Raw genomic sequence first — 16,511 nt, 5'->3', positions numbered from 1 at the left:
CCCCGCCCCATCCTCCCCCCCCTCCCTTTTGAGGAATGTGTGGATTAAAGTTTTGCACATCAACAAAATTTAAAAGCTACATCATAGGAAGAACTGTCAGGTGCAGTTTTGCTTCTGGGAGCATACTACTGAGTAGTAAACTCTGTGTGTTTACAAGGCAGCAGTTTGCTGTTGTCATAGGAGAGGGTTCCTCCTCTCAGTTCGTGTTTTGAAAGGCCACTCCCTGTTAATTTCTGCAGAAAATAATTGTTGACATTAGAACAGGGCGTTGAGGTGGCCCTGACCCTTCATACTGTGAGTTTGAGCGGAGCCGAGATGGAAAGGAAATGAGAGAAGGAAGAAGTTCAGAGTAGAAGTAGCAGCAGTCAAACCAAACAGGCACTGCGGCACGTCCCAGCTATTCATATGGGATGTTGCTTTTTCCCTTGCCCCCTGCCTGTCTTTCGCTTTTCAGCTGGAGTATCTGGTAAATGACTGAGGGTAATGCTGACCTCAGGGCCTGGCTCTGTCCATACAGGCAAAGAAATGGGAAAGATTGGATTAAAATTCTTGGGTTTCCTTTCACCAATGATTGATTTGTCTTTCAGGAAAAAGCTGTCCAACTTCTTACACACGCAGAACTGGAAAGGTGCCTATAACTATGTTGCCAAGCAATACATAGAGAGTGTGGGCAGGGATGTGTATTTTGAGGATGTCCAACTTCAGATGGAAGCAAAACTCTGGGGAGAAGAGTACAACAGGCACAAGCCACCAAAACAGGTATATTCAGAGATCTTGCTAAGCAAAAATGCAGTCTTGCTCTCCTATTAGATTAATTTTCACATGAATTTACAGGGAATTAATCGTTCACATTCCACTAAATTTAATTGCTTAGATAGATTCTTCTGCGTTACTGTGTTTTCCATTAGATGGTAGCTGATTTTTAATGAAATAAATGCAGGAATCGCTTTATCTTTCCAGAATTAGGGGCTCTGTGTGTGTGAATGTTTGTTCTCAGCTGTTGACTGAAGACCAAAATAAAACGGTGTTTGTATTTCTCTTTTTGATATTTGCCCAGCTGCTTTTGAGATAACCAGAGATGTCACAGAATTTATTGCCCGCAACAGTCTCAGCAAGCACTTAACTGTTAGTGCTCCAGGAATGTAGATGCTTAGATCTTGTAAACCTATCTAGCACCTAACACCTAACTAGCATTGATTTTTAAGAAGAGCTGAAAACCTGAGTAACTTTATGAAGCTATTCAAATACAGATTTCTGAGGAGTGGTCAAGAATTTTCAAAAAAACCCCGAAGATACTGTGGCTTTGTTTTCTTTAGGTGTCTCAGTGACAATACTAGCACATTGTGTTAAGTGCAAAGCATTAATATGTATGAAACTCCTGGGTGTATGGAATATCAGACCAGGCTCAGGGTATCAAGAGAAGTTCCCATCTTCTGTGCTAGGGACGAGCATAAACACATAGGATTCAGGAAGAGGTGGTTCCACTGCTTTGCTTGCTTTATTTCTGGTTCTAGGGTCCGTGTTAAACATTTTGTACAGCCAACATAGCTTTCTGCTTTTACGTGCTGGTAAGTTGGGTAGCTGCTGGTCAAAGCTGGCCATTGTGTCCTGGACAAAAACACCTCCAGCAGCAGTCAGCTTGTTAAGAGACAAGAAACTAAAGTGCAGGGATGAAGGACTGCAACTGTCATTCATTCCCAGCCAGTAGCTCCTCTTTGTTGAGTACGTCCATATCAATGAAGCTGTCAAGTCCCTTTAGTCCACAGCAGGTACTGAATGCCTGGGTATAACTCTGACTTCAAGTGAATGGAAGAGGCGGCTTGTAGGAAGGGTGCTGTATGTGCACTCAGGTATCTTGGTTCCTGCCCTTGGCTCTACCGAACACTGTGTGTGACAAGATGCTTGGGTCAAGAAGTATGCCTCATTGGGGGGGGGTTAACCATTTATTAGCCAAAATGAGTGAGTGCTTTTGAATATGTGGCCTATGTGCATTGCCTTCCATATGAGGGTTAGTTAATAACTACCTGTCTCACAACAGCAAGGTGAGGTATAGAGTGAAATGCACAGAAAGGAATCTAAAAATCTAGAAGTTTTAAAGGCCATGTAGGGGAAAAAGATGTAAGTAAAGTGCGAATTTTGATGGTTTCTCCTTTAGGAACGTGTCTGAGACAGAGGGAGGAGGTGAGGCAGGATACAGAAATATCCGAATGGTAGAAGTCTTCAGTCCTTCTCTGAAGAAGCATTTCTACAAGTTGTGCAGTAGTTACTGTATGTTTTCATTTCTTCAAGTTGTGCAGTAGTTCCTGTATGTTTTGCTCTTTGGGTATAGACTCTTTTTGTGGGTACCTTAAGAGTACACTGCAAATAAAATAGAAAGCCAACATTTACTAAGAATTTTTTAGAGGGATTTCTTGCAGAGGTGAGCTGTTTTGAAGTGACTGCTTTTAATTTATGGAATTCTTCCAATAACCTAAGGAGCGCGTGACTCTTCCCCCGCCCTCTTGTTAAACAGACAGATCTTTGCAACTGTTCAGTTTCTTTCATTGGGAAAGTTTTCACAGCTGGAGGATTCACACACACTTTGATCTGAAGACAGTATTCTGTTTGTCATTTTTTGTCTTCTTTCCCTCCCCAGGTGGATATAGTACAGACCTGTATAATTGAAATGAAGAACAGACCTGGAAAGCCTCTCTTTCATCTGGAACATTACATTGAGGGCACATACATCAAATACAACTCAAATTCTGGATTTGTGCGAGATGACAACATTCGACTTACTCCGCAAGTGAGGCTGTGCTTAATGCTTTCCATGGAGTCTGCTGCAGGGAATTTCTTGGCTCTATCCAGAGGTCTTGCTTTACTGCCAGGAAAGGAAACTGCAGGCATTCCAGTACAATGCCAAATTAATTTCTCTTTTTACAGTACGTCTGCCCCTTATTTGGGGCCTGCTCTTTCAAGCACTGAGTGCTGCTTTATTCCATTTCAGTGTCTATTGATTTTAGTTGAGTTGAACGTGGTTAATACTCTTTGGAAACCTTAAGCCCTTTGACTCTTAATTATAATTGCGTGCATCAACATATTTCAAACTCTCTTCAAAGTAAGGCAGGGAGAGAGACCTCGTGTGTGCTGTGTACTAAATGGTCTTCTGGTGTTTCATGTAATATACAAGAGGAGGTGGCACATACCCAACTCATGTAACTAAACATCTAGTCCATTTGCATATAAGAATCTGTTTTTTTTCAGCTACGTCTGAATAGAAGAATCTGAGATTGTGTACAGAAATACAAATACAGATTTCAAGTGATTCTTGGATCTCGTAAAAGAACTTTAAAATACTGATGAAAAATGCAAAGTGGTCAGTGTAGCGAAGGAGTGTTTTACTGGGGCTTGAGGGTTTTGTTCTTTTCATTTTTTCCCTGTTTTTTTAAGGTATTTGTTATGATGCTTAATGTATGCAGAGGGTTTATGTTCAGGGTTGTCTTTTGTACACTGAATCAGTGCTATGCTTTCACAGGTTGGGAACAAAATGTTCCGTGAGATTTGCTGCAGTTAAAATGTTTGTCTATCACCACCAGTCACCTCCCTCAGGCCTGGCGGCACTTTTTTGGAGGCCTTCCCAGAAGATTCTGAATGTCTCAGCTTTATGCCAAAGAGAAGGGCTTTTTATACCTGATTCTTGAAATGCTGCATTTAAAGAGTACAAATGCACATTTCATTATCTGATACATGAATGTACAGCCAGATCAGTCATTGAGGCGGACCTCCCAGTGGCCACAGTAGGAGAAGGAGAGTTTGTGGGGGTGCTCAATTCCCCCCGCCCCCTGCAACGTGGCAGAGCTTTGCCTGTTGGCAGAAGGAAGCAGTGTCCCAGGGTTGCAGAGCTTGGAGATCCACAGGCCCAGCCAGGATGTTTGTGCAGAAGTGATTCTGCACTGGCTTCAGAGCCCACTGTTGTTCCCTCTGCCAGGCACCTGCCCACTTCTTAAGGTGAAGACTGTCATGGAAAACAGAATCTCTGGTTCAGGAAAGAGGAATAAAGCAATCTCCTCTCCCCTGGATGTTCCTGCTGCTGCTCTTCATCCTACCTCTTTTAGCCCACCTCTGAGTGCGGGCAGGTTGGAGAAGCAATCTACTACGTGCTTTTAGTCTCTCATTGCATTCATCACGATGTTTATACCAGTTATATTTCACCAATAGGATTGTCAGACTTCTTTGCCCATTTATAAGAGGTGAATATGTGTTGCTGTTTTCAGTAGATCAAGGGAAGGTTTTCTCAGATATCTTCTATGGTTCTTTCCAGGCCTTTAGTCACTTCACCTTTGAGCGCTCAGGACACCAACTCATCATTGTTGATATCCAGGGAGTCGGAGATCTTTACACAGACCCTCAGATCCATACAGAGAATGGTACAGATTTTGGAGATGGCAACCTAGGTAAAATCAATGATTCTGTTACACATGCTAATGGATTCTTATTTTCTCTTCCCAGCTGTCTGCTGGGCTGAGTGAGCAGGCACATTTCTGAGGGTCTTGCAAACCACTGGGGTTCCTGAACAGGGCAGCCATCAAGCATGGGCAGATTTAAAATGAGAGCTGATCTTGGCTCATGTCTCCTGGCATACTCTTAAACCAAACAAGTAATGAACTGAAGTTGCTTCCTACAATGTGAGAGCAATAATGATGGCCTTTAATTTACTTGCCACATGGTAGGAAGAGATACAGCTGAATATGGAGAGATAAGCCTTGCATATTTTTAAAGCTCCAAGTGTCCATACATGAAGTTTTTTGTAAGACACAGCAAGTTTTGTAAGCGGAATGAAATTTAGGTGTGTTTCTCAATGAGGCAGCCAAATTAATTTATTATCATATCCTGTGAAAACATAGCTTTTGAAGATTTTGCAGTCTTCCTTTCACTCTTTCTTGCAGAGAGAGTGAAAAGCCCTTACAGGAGTTAAAATAAAATGGAAGTGGGTTGAGCTGTGTGTGCTATAAAGCACATTCTTTCTCTTTTGACTTTTTAGAAAGTGCTTTGGGACTTCTAGCTTTTAATAAGTACGCTGTCATAAAAACTTCGAGTAAACCCTTTCTTCACTTTTTTTTTTTTTTTAATACTGTAGGTGTGCGAGGTATGGCCTTATTCTTTCATTCTCATTCCTGCAACAAGATTTGCAAAAGCATGGGGCTTGCACCATTTGATCTTTCATCCAAAGAGAAAGATGCCTTGGATTGTAATAAAAAATTGCTTGTAAGTGCTTGATGAAAAATGTGTAATTAAGTAGTATAGCTGGTTTATTCTAGTTTTAAAAGCCCTGTAAATACAACTCAAATATGCTATTTAAATGGCAAATAAAACTACCTTAATACTAATGTTGCGGTTTAAAATACAGCATTTTAAAGCTGATTTACCCGTGCTTGTCTCTGAATTAATACTGTAGCTTTAATGCATAGGGAACCCTGTAACACATGTATATTTAGGACCAAGTATGTCTTTGAATGCTGAATTCATTAGCAAGTTTTGTATCTCACAAACCTGATTTGGGGAGAAAAAACAATAGAACTGCTCATCTTTAACTGATCTCAGTTTCAACTGATATTAGTGGGATGGGGACTTGATGAAACGCTTTGAATGAAATTCAGTCTTAAACAGAACTCTCTCTGACTGTAGCGATGCCAGGACTTGCCATTTTGTTGGGTTATAGAGTTTTTCAAAGCAAATAGCTATGTATGCATGTGTGTATTATACACACACCCCCTTTTGTAGAGGACCCCTGATAAACATTTGTGTTGGCTTATGTAGCAAGCTTAGAATACAGAGAAGAATTATTCATAGGACTTTCTTGTTAATTTGCCAGGAATCTGCTCAGACAATTCTCCGTGGCACAGAGGAAAAATGTGGCAGCAGCCGGGTGAGAACAGTGTCTGGTAGTCGGCCTCCTCTGCTCTCCCGCCTGTCTGAAAACTCTGGAGATGAAAGCATGAGCGATGTGGCATTTGACTCTCTACCCTGCTCTCCTTCCTCAGCAACCCCTCACAGCCAAAAGATGGACATGCTCAGTGAGTGAGCCTCACACGTAACTTCCTTGGGGGTTCCTGAATGTTTGGCAGTGACTTGTTTTATTTTGTTGGTTTTAAACACAACATCATGTTGTGTTTGGTCCAAAATACTTGTCTCTAGCACTCTTCTTTGAGCCGAAATAAAACTAAAACTACTTCTACGTAGATAATTAGTGCACAAATGCTTCTGTGAAAAAACTGGAGTAACATGATGGTATCTAGACCTTTCTCCTCAAGCATGTTATCCTCACAATAAGAAGCAAATATTTTTCTTCCTAGATTGGCCTGTGTTCAATGAAGTAGATAACTTGGTTCACAAAGACTGTGATCAGCTTGATAACCAAAGGGTGAGTGTCTTTCCAAAAGAATGTGAGATTGCAATTCCTTAATGAATGTGGCTTTAAAGGCCTGCCTGAAGACGTTGTTCAGTAAAAGCACATAAAGGTGCTCTGCCTGCTTTCATTGCTGCAGGTCACATTATCTGCATGCATTTGCTGTTTCTAATAAAGGAAGAACATTTTATTTTAAAATATTTTTTTCCACCCCAAAAATTTATTTGTGTCTAGTGTATTTGAACAGATAACAGAAGTGTATGTCTGTTCCCCTGCATGCCTGTGTCTTTGGCACTGCTGTGGTACTAAAGCTAAACAGAATCCCCATTGATTAGGTCTCTGCAAATAGTGGTACTGTGGAATGTTAGAAAACCTCACCTGAGACTGCAGTAAGTTTGCAATGGGAATTGTCCAACACCAGGGCCTTACAGGCGGGGGCTGTCAGTTACTGTTTTATCTTTTAGCTGGCTGCCACTGAAGACTGAAAACTGTATTAAGTGGACTCTTGCTTGATAAAGTATGCAAGTCCTTGATTATTTTTTAGGGTTTTTTTTGCTATGTATCTAAGAGAGAACATAAACTTGGACACTACCTTCTGGCTCAGTAAGTTGTGTTTTGTCTGTCAGAGGTAACACAACATATATTATGGTTTAACCCCAGTCAGCAGCTGGGATCATGCAGCCACTTGCGCAGTTCTCCCCCTTTCCCCAGAAGGGCAGGGAGAAGAGGGAGAAAAGGAGGGGAAAGAAAAGGAAAAAAACCTGTTGGGTTGAGATAAAGACAGTTTAATAGAAACAATAACAGAAAAGGAAAATAACAATAATAATAATGACAGAAGTCACTCTCACCACCCAGTGAATTGGTACCTTCCTGAGCAGTGATTGAAGACTGTGTCCGTCCACCCCCCCCCATCCCCACTGACCTCCATTTATATACTGAGCATGACATCTGTGGTAAGGAATATTCCATTGGCCATTCCAACCTTCTGTCTATGCTCCTTCTCAGCTTCTATGGGAAGCTGAAAGGAGTACTTGAAAAATATAAACAGCGCTTAGCAACAACTAAAACAATGTGCATTATTGACATTTCTTTCATAGCAATCACTAGAAAGAAAATTAACTCTCCCTGCTGACACCAGGACAGGGATTAAGGAGGTAAAAACAGTAATAAAGGCTGTAATGATCACATGGACAAATATGATAGTGAGAAAGAGTGAATTTTGGTAGAAAAAGCCTCATGCCCTACAAATCTGGAAGAAATCTTGAAAGAAGTGGGTGTGCCCAAGGTGACCCCAGTGGCAGAATATTCTTATCCTACCAAAAAGCTGCTAACAGCACCTCTTTTCCCATCTTTCCCAGATCAAACCAGGACAGTGTACAATGATTTCCATCCAATTTATCCATCTAGCATATCTTATTGAACCAGTAGAAGGTTTTATCTGTGGGAAACGGCTTACAAAAGGGTTGTGCTAATGTTGTGATGTTTTGGTTTTACCTTCTGTAGGATTTTGAAAATGGTGGAGACAGTGGATATCCCAGTGAAAAGAGAAGTGAGCTAGAAGATCTAGATCATAGAGAGAGGGTAAGAATTTAGCAGAGTTGCTGCTGTTCAAACTTGAAGTGTTTCCATAGAAGAATCTTATTTTTTATCCCTCTTGATCTAGACTTTGTAAACAGAGGAAACAGTTGGAAAGAAATTCCCACATGTTGCAAAATTGCTTACTCATCTTGGGAATGTTAATGACACTTTTACAGGGAAAAGACTATGATGAGGAGCTTAATTTCAAACTTCACATTTGATTGCATATTGTTGTGGGTTATTTTAAAGTATTCTGTATTGTATTTGAGAAAGGTAGCCAACTTCTTGTCATATGGAATCCATGAATATGATCTACTTTCAGACTCTTTTAGACTCTCTACTTTCTGTGACTTTATATGGCTTAAGATATCGCAGAACTTAATTTTGTTGTCAGTTAATAATATGCAGCTTTAGAATTCCTGTGGGTTAGTTGGTTACTCCTTTAAAATACAGACTTTTAAATGAATGCTTTTTGACCTGAAGTTCATAACTAGGTATTTAGTTAGAAGACAGGAAAGAGAATACTGCTTCCAAAGATACCACTCCTTTTGTCACCTTTGAAGCGACAAGATATTTGCCATGGGATATCTAGTTTACAGGGTTAAAGCATGAGTGTGCCATATTCTTTACCGTTTCAGTATGTTTCTTTTTATATTGTGGTATCACTGAGACAAAAGAATCCAGTGGAAACTATTTTGGTCATTGTCACTATTAATTTTACTGGATAAGAATAGTCTAGAGGGGTAACTGGCACACAACAGTTGCTGCAATTAAATGATACAAATCTTTACATTAACGTAGGGCCATTCAAACAACAACCGAAGACATGAATCTGATGAAGACAGTTTGGGAAGCTCTGCAAGGGTAAATAAAGCAGAAATGTTCATAGACAATGAGTTTGCCACTCTGCTCGTCCTTTGTTCCACTCATCTACCATCTAACTTCACATCACTAAATCAGATGTCAGTTTTCCTTCCTTTTCAGCTACAGAATATGTTTATTAACTTACCACTCTACCTTGTTTCCTTTCTTGTTTTGTTTTTATTTTCCAGTTAAAGAAGTAATGTTATAAACAAATTGTCACCTCTGTAACTGATCCCTAACATAAATCAGTGATTATGCATAGCTTTATTTTACAGTTACACAGAATTACAGTTCTGTGGATTTTTTTTTTTCTGCCTAACTAGTTTGTATTTCCTTTCTGCGCTTTATTTTTTGAATTGTGTCCTATACATGGTTGGATGATTTTTAAAAAAATGCAGTGTTTGAAATATGTGACAGTAGCTCTGTCCACTGTGTATCTAACTGAGCTGGGGAAGACCAGATCTTCTTGTATGTTTTTACAAAATGTGGCTTCTGTGATACGTAGTTTCTGTGGCCGTAAACTTAAACAAATAACTCTATTCTACAAGGAAAGAAAAAACAGAGCTTTGACAACAATTAATGATTTAATTAGAGAAGCTTTTCGGAATTTCCATGTAATGATTAGATATTGCTGTTTCAGGAAATTGAAACAGCTGTAGCAGACAGAAGTTCTGTGCCAGCAGCCTTCCCTGTTGTGTTTCCCTTGTGTACCTCCAATGGCTTTCATTCTTGTAGGATTTTTTTTGGCTGCTGTTTACCGTCCACCCATTAAGTTGAAAAGTTATTTGTTCTCATTTGTGTTGGACATCCTGAGAAACACCAATACATGTACCTGCCTGTCATCATCTGCATTGTTACTTTTCATTTTTCTAGAGTGGTAGAATGCAGGCAGCATTTAAAATGTTTTAAACTGAAATTCTGACCCGAAAAGTATGGATTTTAATTTTTATGCATGGATAACCTCAATGTGACTATTCAGGTGCTTATTTTTATAAGTACCTTTTTTTCTGATTCAGAACTGAAAGATAATGCCTTACTTTGTTGCTGTTATTTATGGAAGATACTTGATGTTGGGATTAGAAACAGAAGGCTTCAGTCTGTTTCCTTAAGAAAGAATAATAACCATTTATTCAGCTACTAACATGACTTTCAAAAACCATGTTTTAAATTATGGTATTTACTAATAAGTAATAATATTAATGGAAGCTTTGATTTCTGGATGGTAATCCATATGTATAGTACGGAAATTTTAATTTTGGATAGAAATAATAGTATATTCCCCATTTCAGGTCAGTGTGGAGAAATGGAGTCTCTACAACGCTTCCAGAGTCCACATCCACAGACCATCCTGTGTTGCCCAGGAAATTCAGAGGCTTAATGCACTAGAACTTGAAAAGAAAATTGGGAAGTCAGTCCTTGGGAAGGTAGGATGGGTCTAGTAATCCTGTTCTTTTCAACTGGAAAGAAGCATCTTGTATTTATTACTTACATAGAGCTGTTTCCCTGCATGTGTTATTTGTGCAGGCGAAAATGTCTATGATTTTCTGTCACCTAATCATATTTTATAAGGGATGTCTAAGCTCAGGAACCCATGAATTCCCTCTGTCTTTGGACTTGCAACATCTGGGCTTCTTTGTGAAGGACCCTCTTGTTGGTTGATCTGCTTTTCCAAAGGCATCACACAAAGAAGATACAGCGGGATAGAGATGGTGTGCCTGACCCACATACCTTGCTAATAGTCAAGGTTGTGCTCCTGAAAAGTAGTAGCATGAACCAACTCTTCTTACCCCAGACTATGCCAGACAATGCAAACGTGAATTAAGTTTGGGTTTAAGTATGGGCTTAAGCCCACACTCAGAACACACGATGTAGATTTCCTGAATATCCTGAGAGCCTCAGATGTTCTCAAACCTTTTGGTTTGAGAGGAAACCTGCCTTTCCCTTGGGGAGGGGAGGAAAAAACCCCCTCAAAATCCCATTACATGTTTGGAATAAAATCCTGCCCTCACTGACAATAAAGGCTTCAGTGGTATGTTGATTTTACCCTGGATAACCTTCTGGATCTTGTGTGCCTCAGGTTAATTCCCTTGTGTGAGGGCCCTTGTGGTACATAAAAGTCTGTGACCCATGGTCACTGCCATTTGCCTTGCTAGCTGGTAAGTTAGGCAGTTGCAGGCTTGGTGCTTTTAACTACAACTCCTGAAGGTCTCCAAGGCCTTAGCAGATATGCTGGGACATGCCCCTAAGACCTGGTGCTCTGATGTGGCAACCTGCTGTGATACTGCTTAGGGCACCCTGATGTGGGAAGATGTTGTGGCAGCTACTGTCTTGTTGAATGAGGTCTTTTACCTGTAGTAGTCAAGTTTATAAAGCTGTATGTGTCTAAGCTTACAGAACTGGAGAGACAGCTACCCTGCCTATAATCATTGCTTTTTGCCTATTCAGGCACAAGTCAGGCTCCGAGTCCTTGTGTTATCAAACTAGTCCTCCGCTCAGTCACAGAGGTACAGAATTAGCTTTAAGTAGTCACCTCAGAGAGTTACTTTTGTGCCTAAGTAAAGTATGGGCACAGGGATTTTGAAGAATCAGATCTATGTTTAGTACTTGCGTCTCTTTCCTGTACAACTGTGTTTTAGGTTCATTTGGCTATGGTTCGCTATCATGAAGCTGGGCGTTTCTGTGAGAAAGACAAGGAATGGGATCGGGAGTCAGCCCTGTTTCACCTGGAGCATGCTGCAGACTGTGGGGAGCTGGAAGCCATTGTTGGGTTAGGACTCATGTGCTCTCAGCTGCCACATCACATTCTTTCTGAGGTCAATCTGGAGGTAAACAGAAATATCAAAGAAAATGCCAAAATGCAGAATTGTGGTCCATTGTAAAAAAGCAGGAAGTGGAGATAAAACATTAACCGTAGTTAGATGTTCTGTAGCCTTTTCAGAGAAAATAGATAACTTTGTAATTCAGGACTTGGACAAAGCAGCAAAAAATGCTGCCTGTTCCTGGTTTTGACAGCAAATTACTGCATGTCTTCGGGAACTTTTTGAAGTGATATTTACTATTCAGCTTCTTAGTTTTTTGTGGCTGGGCCTGTTTCTCAGACTTACTAAACACTTGCAGCCCTTACTGACTTGGAGAAACTGCATTTAGTGTTAGAGGAGGGAAGGGATGGTTCTACTTAGAAACATGCATTTTAGAGGTTTTGTTTGTTTTACTAGGACACAAAGGAGAACAGAAACAAAGGATTTGATTACTTGCTGAGAGCAGCAGAAGCTGGAGACCGGCCTTCCATGATTCTGGTAGCAAGAGCGTATGATACAGGTGTAAATCTTGGTTCAGACAGGTACTGTGCATGACTGAGTAACTTAACTTGGTGGTACTCCATGAGGGGAGGCGGGGAGGAAGCACTTGATGCATGTCTTTCTTCGCATAAAGAGCTGTTATGTCAGTAATGCAATGAAGTACTGTTTTGGAGTTACTTCAAACTTAACAAGGTGTGAATAAAAGCAAGAATTAGGCCATGATATCAGAAATCATTTCTGCTGTTGGACACCTGCATGTGTGTTCGATCCACCTGTGTGTTTGAGTTTAGCCCTCATACCAAGGTTGCCCTATGCCAAATATTTTTGCTCTGAAGTTGGTGATGAAACTCCCTCTTGACTTCACTGGGAGTTGCATACTGGAAAACCCTGGGATCAGTGCCAAAAAACGAACACAAGAGATCTGTTGGAGGTGTAGTACCCAAAAGTAAGTGAAAAGCGTTTACAACTGCCATGTGTCCCACTTAGTAATTTTTTAAAAGCACTTCTTTTTTAAAAAAAAAATGTTGGTTTTATTTCTAATTAAGCTATGAAAGAAGCTGTAGAACACTAGAATTAGGTGAAGTTGTAAAGTGACTATAGACAAGATGCAGCTGGATGAATGAAGTATTTGTCACAGTTGTAGCCTTTATTGCTTCTCGTAATAAATAGGAATGGAAATTTCACAGGAATGTAATCTTAATGCTGCGGATGTTACTTTTCATTAAGGATGGTTTTAAGAAATTTAAAAATGCTTTTACCTTGTCAAGTCTCTCTTAATTTGACCAGCACCTTTGACCAGCACCCCTATTTTGGTAGGAAGGATAGGAGCAGCATTGTGACTAAGAAATAGATTGTGATTTGCTAAAAGGCTACACAGTATATTGGTTTGATTTATATTTTTTTTTAGCATTTCAGATGAGTTTTTAAAAGTGGACAAATACTAATTTCCTTAAGTATCAAATAAGATGATAGTGATTTTTCTGCTTTTGTATTGTAGCATGTCTTTTTTCTGTTTTGCACAACAGTAATACTCTTGACAATGGTAATACTAACTTCTCATTGAAGTGCACTGAGCATTTTCAATATCAAAATTGCTGGTTTTAAAGTATTTATGAAACAAGACTCTCTGCAACTTCAGAATGTTTCTAAATAGGTTATCTTCACAAATATTAATGCCGGACCAAAGCCATACAACTAGTAATGAACACTCAGACTCTGGAGTTCAAAAAGACACTTCAGCCTGGTACTTTCTCATCTGTAATTACGGCATAAAGTGGTCCCAGCCTCATTTGATACAGTGACCTGATGCTGCAGTGCAGAGTTAGTGAGCCTGCATGAGAACATTTGATTTTTGGAAAGCATCAAGGCTCTGAGAAGCTAGTGCCAAATTGAATTCTGACTCTCCAATGCAAAGTACATTTGTTGCCTGATGTAACCAGCTTCAAAAATTATTTTTCACTTCAGAGTACAGGATTGGAAGGAGGCGCTGTACTGGTACAATGCTGCACTGAACATGACCGATTATGATGAGGGAGGTGAATATGATGGCACTCAGGATGAGCCCCGGTATCTGCTCCTGGCCAGGGAAGCAGAGATGTTAATGACAGGAGGGTTCCACCTGAATAAGGATCCACAGAGATCAGGTGAGGCCTCGTTTAGTTTCCGTAATCAGTAATCCTGCTTTTCCTTCCCTTTTTCCCCAGCTTGTACCCTGGAAATACATTTCCTGCTTCAGCTGTTATAAAACATAAAGAGGGTCAGTAGCCTCAGGTTTGTAGATGAAGCTGTAATGGTGCTGGGTGATACAAGGCTGAAAACAGTGAAATAAGAGATCTTGCCGATGCCAGAGGAGTGGGTGGTGCCAGGTCCAATCCTGTGACACACTGAGTCACTACCAAGCAACCTTCGCTCCTTGTGAGGCTGATGAACTGCAGGTCGCAGCTTGTATTTTGAATGACACCCATGACTCCCTGGCCCTACGCAACATTGTCTTAGCTGTGTGGTCTGCATGGCGGGCGTCTCCGTCTTACAGGTGTCCTGGGGGTTCCTACAAGCCGGAGATATTTCCAGTCCTTGTGAATACATTGAAAAGCCTTCAGCAGCCAGGTGTATAACTTTCAACTTGAAGAGCAAAAGCCAGATCCCCAGCTGATGTAACTCTGCTGACACTGTTAAAATACACCCATATATCCGGCCCCGTAGTTTGACCTCGATTTCTCCTTTTGTCCTTTGATTGCTTCAGGATTCCTTTTTTTTTTTTTTTTACCCTGTCAACATAACTGATACTATTTCCTCCTTTAGGTGAGCTGTACACAGAAGCAGCAGAAGCAGCAATGGAAGCCATGAAAGGCAGACTGGCAAATCAGTACTACCAAAAAGCAGAAGAGGCTTGGGCAATGATGGAAGAATGACACCACAATTAATCAGTTCTTGTATATATTTTTTTTTGTAATAGACTTGCTGCATTTGCAGCTAAAAAGACATATTTTTATGTGGTGTTACCTGTTTCTTTTTTGCATTTCAGTTTTCTTTTTCTTTTTTTCTTTTGAGGGGGGAAATCCAAATGTAAGTGGTATGTAGGGTGCCATAGTGGACTTCTGTTCATGTTTTAAAGCTGTAATACAGACACACTTGAGCTTTTGTATTTTTTTTAAACTGTTACAACTGAGGGGCCTAGGTTTTTTGATGAAAAATGAAGCTAGCGTCTGTTGAGGTTTCACATGTCCTGGTTTTTACACAGCAAATGATCAGTGGGTTTACATTTTTCTTCTCCCTACATACAGAAAAACATTTTCCTAAATTGTCAGCATTTCTTCATCATGTTTGGTGTCTCTCACCAAATTTGCATGTAAATGTAAATTTACAATTTAAGTATGCAGCTACTCGTTTTAATAAGTAGTCCCATTCTATTAAGCTGGTGTCACTTTTGTTATTCTAAAACGAATTCTAGATAGTCCTTACAGTTTGAGGGGGGTGGGGAAGATGCTTCAAATTGGCAGTGAGGATATTCAGGATGGAATGTGTTTTATTCATTACCAACATTGTATATTTTACCATCAGAAAATCACTGAAGTTCCTGATGAGGTGAGCATCCACCTACCTCTCTCTCATTTTCACATTTTCCACCATATAATAACTTAGCTGTATAAAATTCTACTGATCTTACATGATGTTTGTCCAATGATGTACAGTAGCAAGATCTGTAATATATGGGTAATATGAAGTTATTTTTACAGTGACATCTCAATTCTCAATGAAGCTAGATCATCTCGCTTAAATGAGAGTACATTTTCCACCATTTCCAGAGAGACGTTTGAAAAGGTTAGAGGATGTTGATTCGTCTGTTTCTATGCAAAGAAAATAATTTATCTGGTTTAAATAGCTTTTAAAATAATGTTTTATCTGCAAATGGTTTCAAATATCAGTTAGAGAAAATTGCTGAGTAAAAGGAGAAAACAATATTGTCCTCAAACACTTGAATTTCTGTGTCCTGTTTGCATAATCTTAATGGGAGGACAAATACATGGTGGTGGTTGAATTATTGCATAGAGATAAGTTTCTTCCAAATTTGGTATTTTATTCCAAAGCTACTGTGCCATCTATACGGATAGTACAGAAGCTTTTCTTATTTCTTGGTTGTGGTTGACAGTTATTTTGCAGGAGATGAAGATGGAAGCTGTTTGCCGCCTTGGCCTTACAGTCTCCTGAGGGTATAAATTGATATGAATAAGGGGAGCCCCTATGAAGTGCTGAATTGACGTATAATGCTCACCAGCCTCACTTCAGCAAAGCTTTTAAGAGCGTGCTTAAAATAAGCAAATAAGCAAAATAAGAAACTGTTCAAGGAACGGAAATCAGTTCTTCCTTTCCTGCGTGAGTGCCCATCACTGAGCTCCAAAGTTGTGCTCCCCGTCTACTCTCTTTCTGGCAAGTGGATCTTGAATTATTGTTTAAACAGTATCCAAGTGTGATGTTAGTAACAACTGCCACTGTCTAAAAGAGGTAATACCCTGATGGTTAAGGAAGTGAGATGGGAAGATTTGAATCCTTTTTAAGGAGGGAAGGAAGAGTTGTCCTTGCATGTCATACTTCTGGGTGGGTGCTGTAACCACCAGGCAGTTGTGGCTGTGAATAGCTTTGGAACACATGGCCACATCTTCTTGCTGGATAATGCACAGGGTGTGGGAACATGGTGCTCGTGGGCTGTTTTTATTTTGTTTCTTGTTTTATTTTGAGGGTGAAGGTGAAGCTCTCCACCTATGGAGGAATGTCTGATTCTTACATCTCAGCTGGGTTTAGACAAATTTTTGGACCTAATATTTTTTGGGCCTAATATGCTGAAATAGAACCAGAGTTTGTAGGATCACAAATCAGATGGATGTTTT

The 16,511-nt window shown here is 40.1% G+C and overlaps 1 protein-coding gene across 1 annotated transcript in view; it reads left to right on the top strand.

The window, feature by feature from the left end:
* The window catches only part of EEF2K (eukaryotic elongation factor-2 kinase), a 22,803-nt gene extending 8,266 nt beyond the window's left edge, over positions 1–14,537 (top strand). Inside the window, exons 5-17 of the mRNA XM_009886457.1 lie at positions 588–759; positions 2,636–2,785; positions 4,301–4,433; positions 5,117–5,244; positions 5,852–6,053; positions 6,333–6,400; positions 7,889–7,966; positions 8,765–8,827; positions 10,117–10,251; positions 11,464–11,652; positions 12,043–12,167; positions 13,591–13,769; positions 14,428–14,537. Of these exons, the coding sequence (XP_009884759.1) occupies positions 588–759; positions 2,636–2,785; positions 4,301–4,433; positions 5,117–5,244; positions 5,852–6,053; positions 6,333–6,400; positions 7,889–7,966; positions 8,765–8,827; positions 10,117–10,251; positions 11,464–11,652; positions 12,043–12,167; positions 13,591–13,769; positions 14,428–14,537 (1,732 nt within the window). The remainder of the gene's footprint in view (positions 1–587; positions 760–2,635; positions 2,786–4,300; positions 4,434–5,116; positions 5,245–5,851; positions 6,054–6,332; positions 6,401–7,888; positions 7,967–8,764; positions 8,828–10,116; positions 10,252–11,463; positions 11,653–12,042; positions 12,168–13,590; positions 13,770–14,427) is intronic.
* The last annotated feature ends 1,974 nt before the right edge of the window (positions 14,538–16,511 follow it).

Source organism: Charadrius vociferus, unplaced genomic scaffold (genome assembly GCF_000708025.1).
Source record: "Charadrius vociferus isolate BGI_N301 unplaced genomic scaffold, ASM70802v2 scaffold746, whole genome shotgun sequence".
Classification (NCBI taxonomy): Eukaryota; Metazoa; Chordata; class Aves; order Charadriiformes; family Charadriidae; genus Charadrius; species Charadrius vociferus.
Note: the sequence above shows the minus strand (reverse complement) of the source record. Positions and strands in the feature narration are given on the sequence as shown.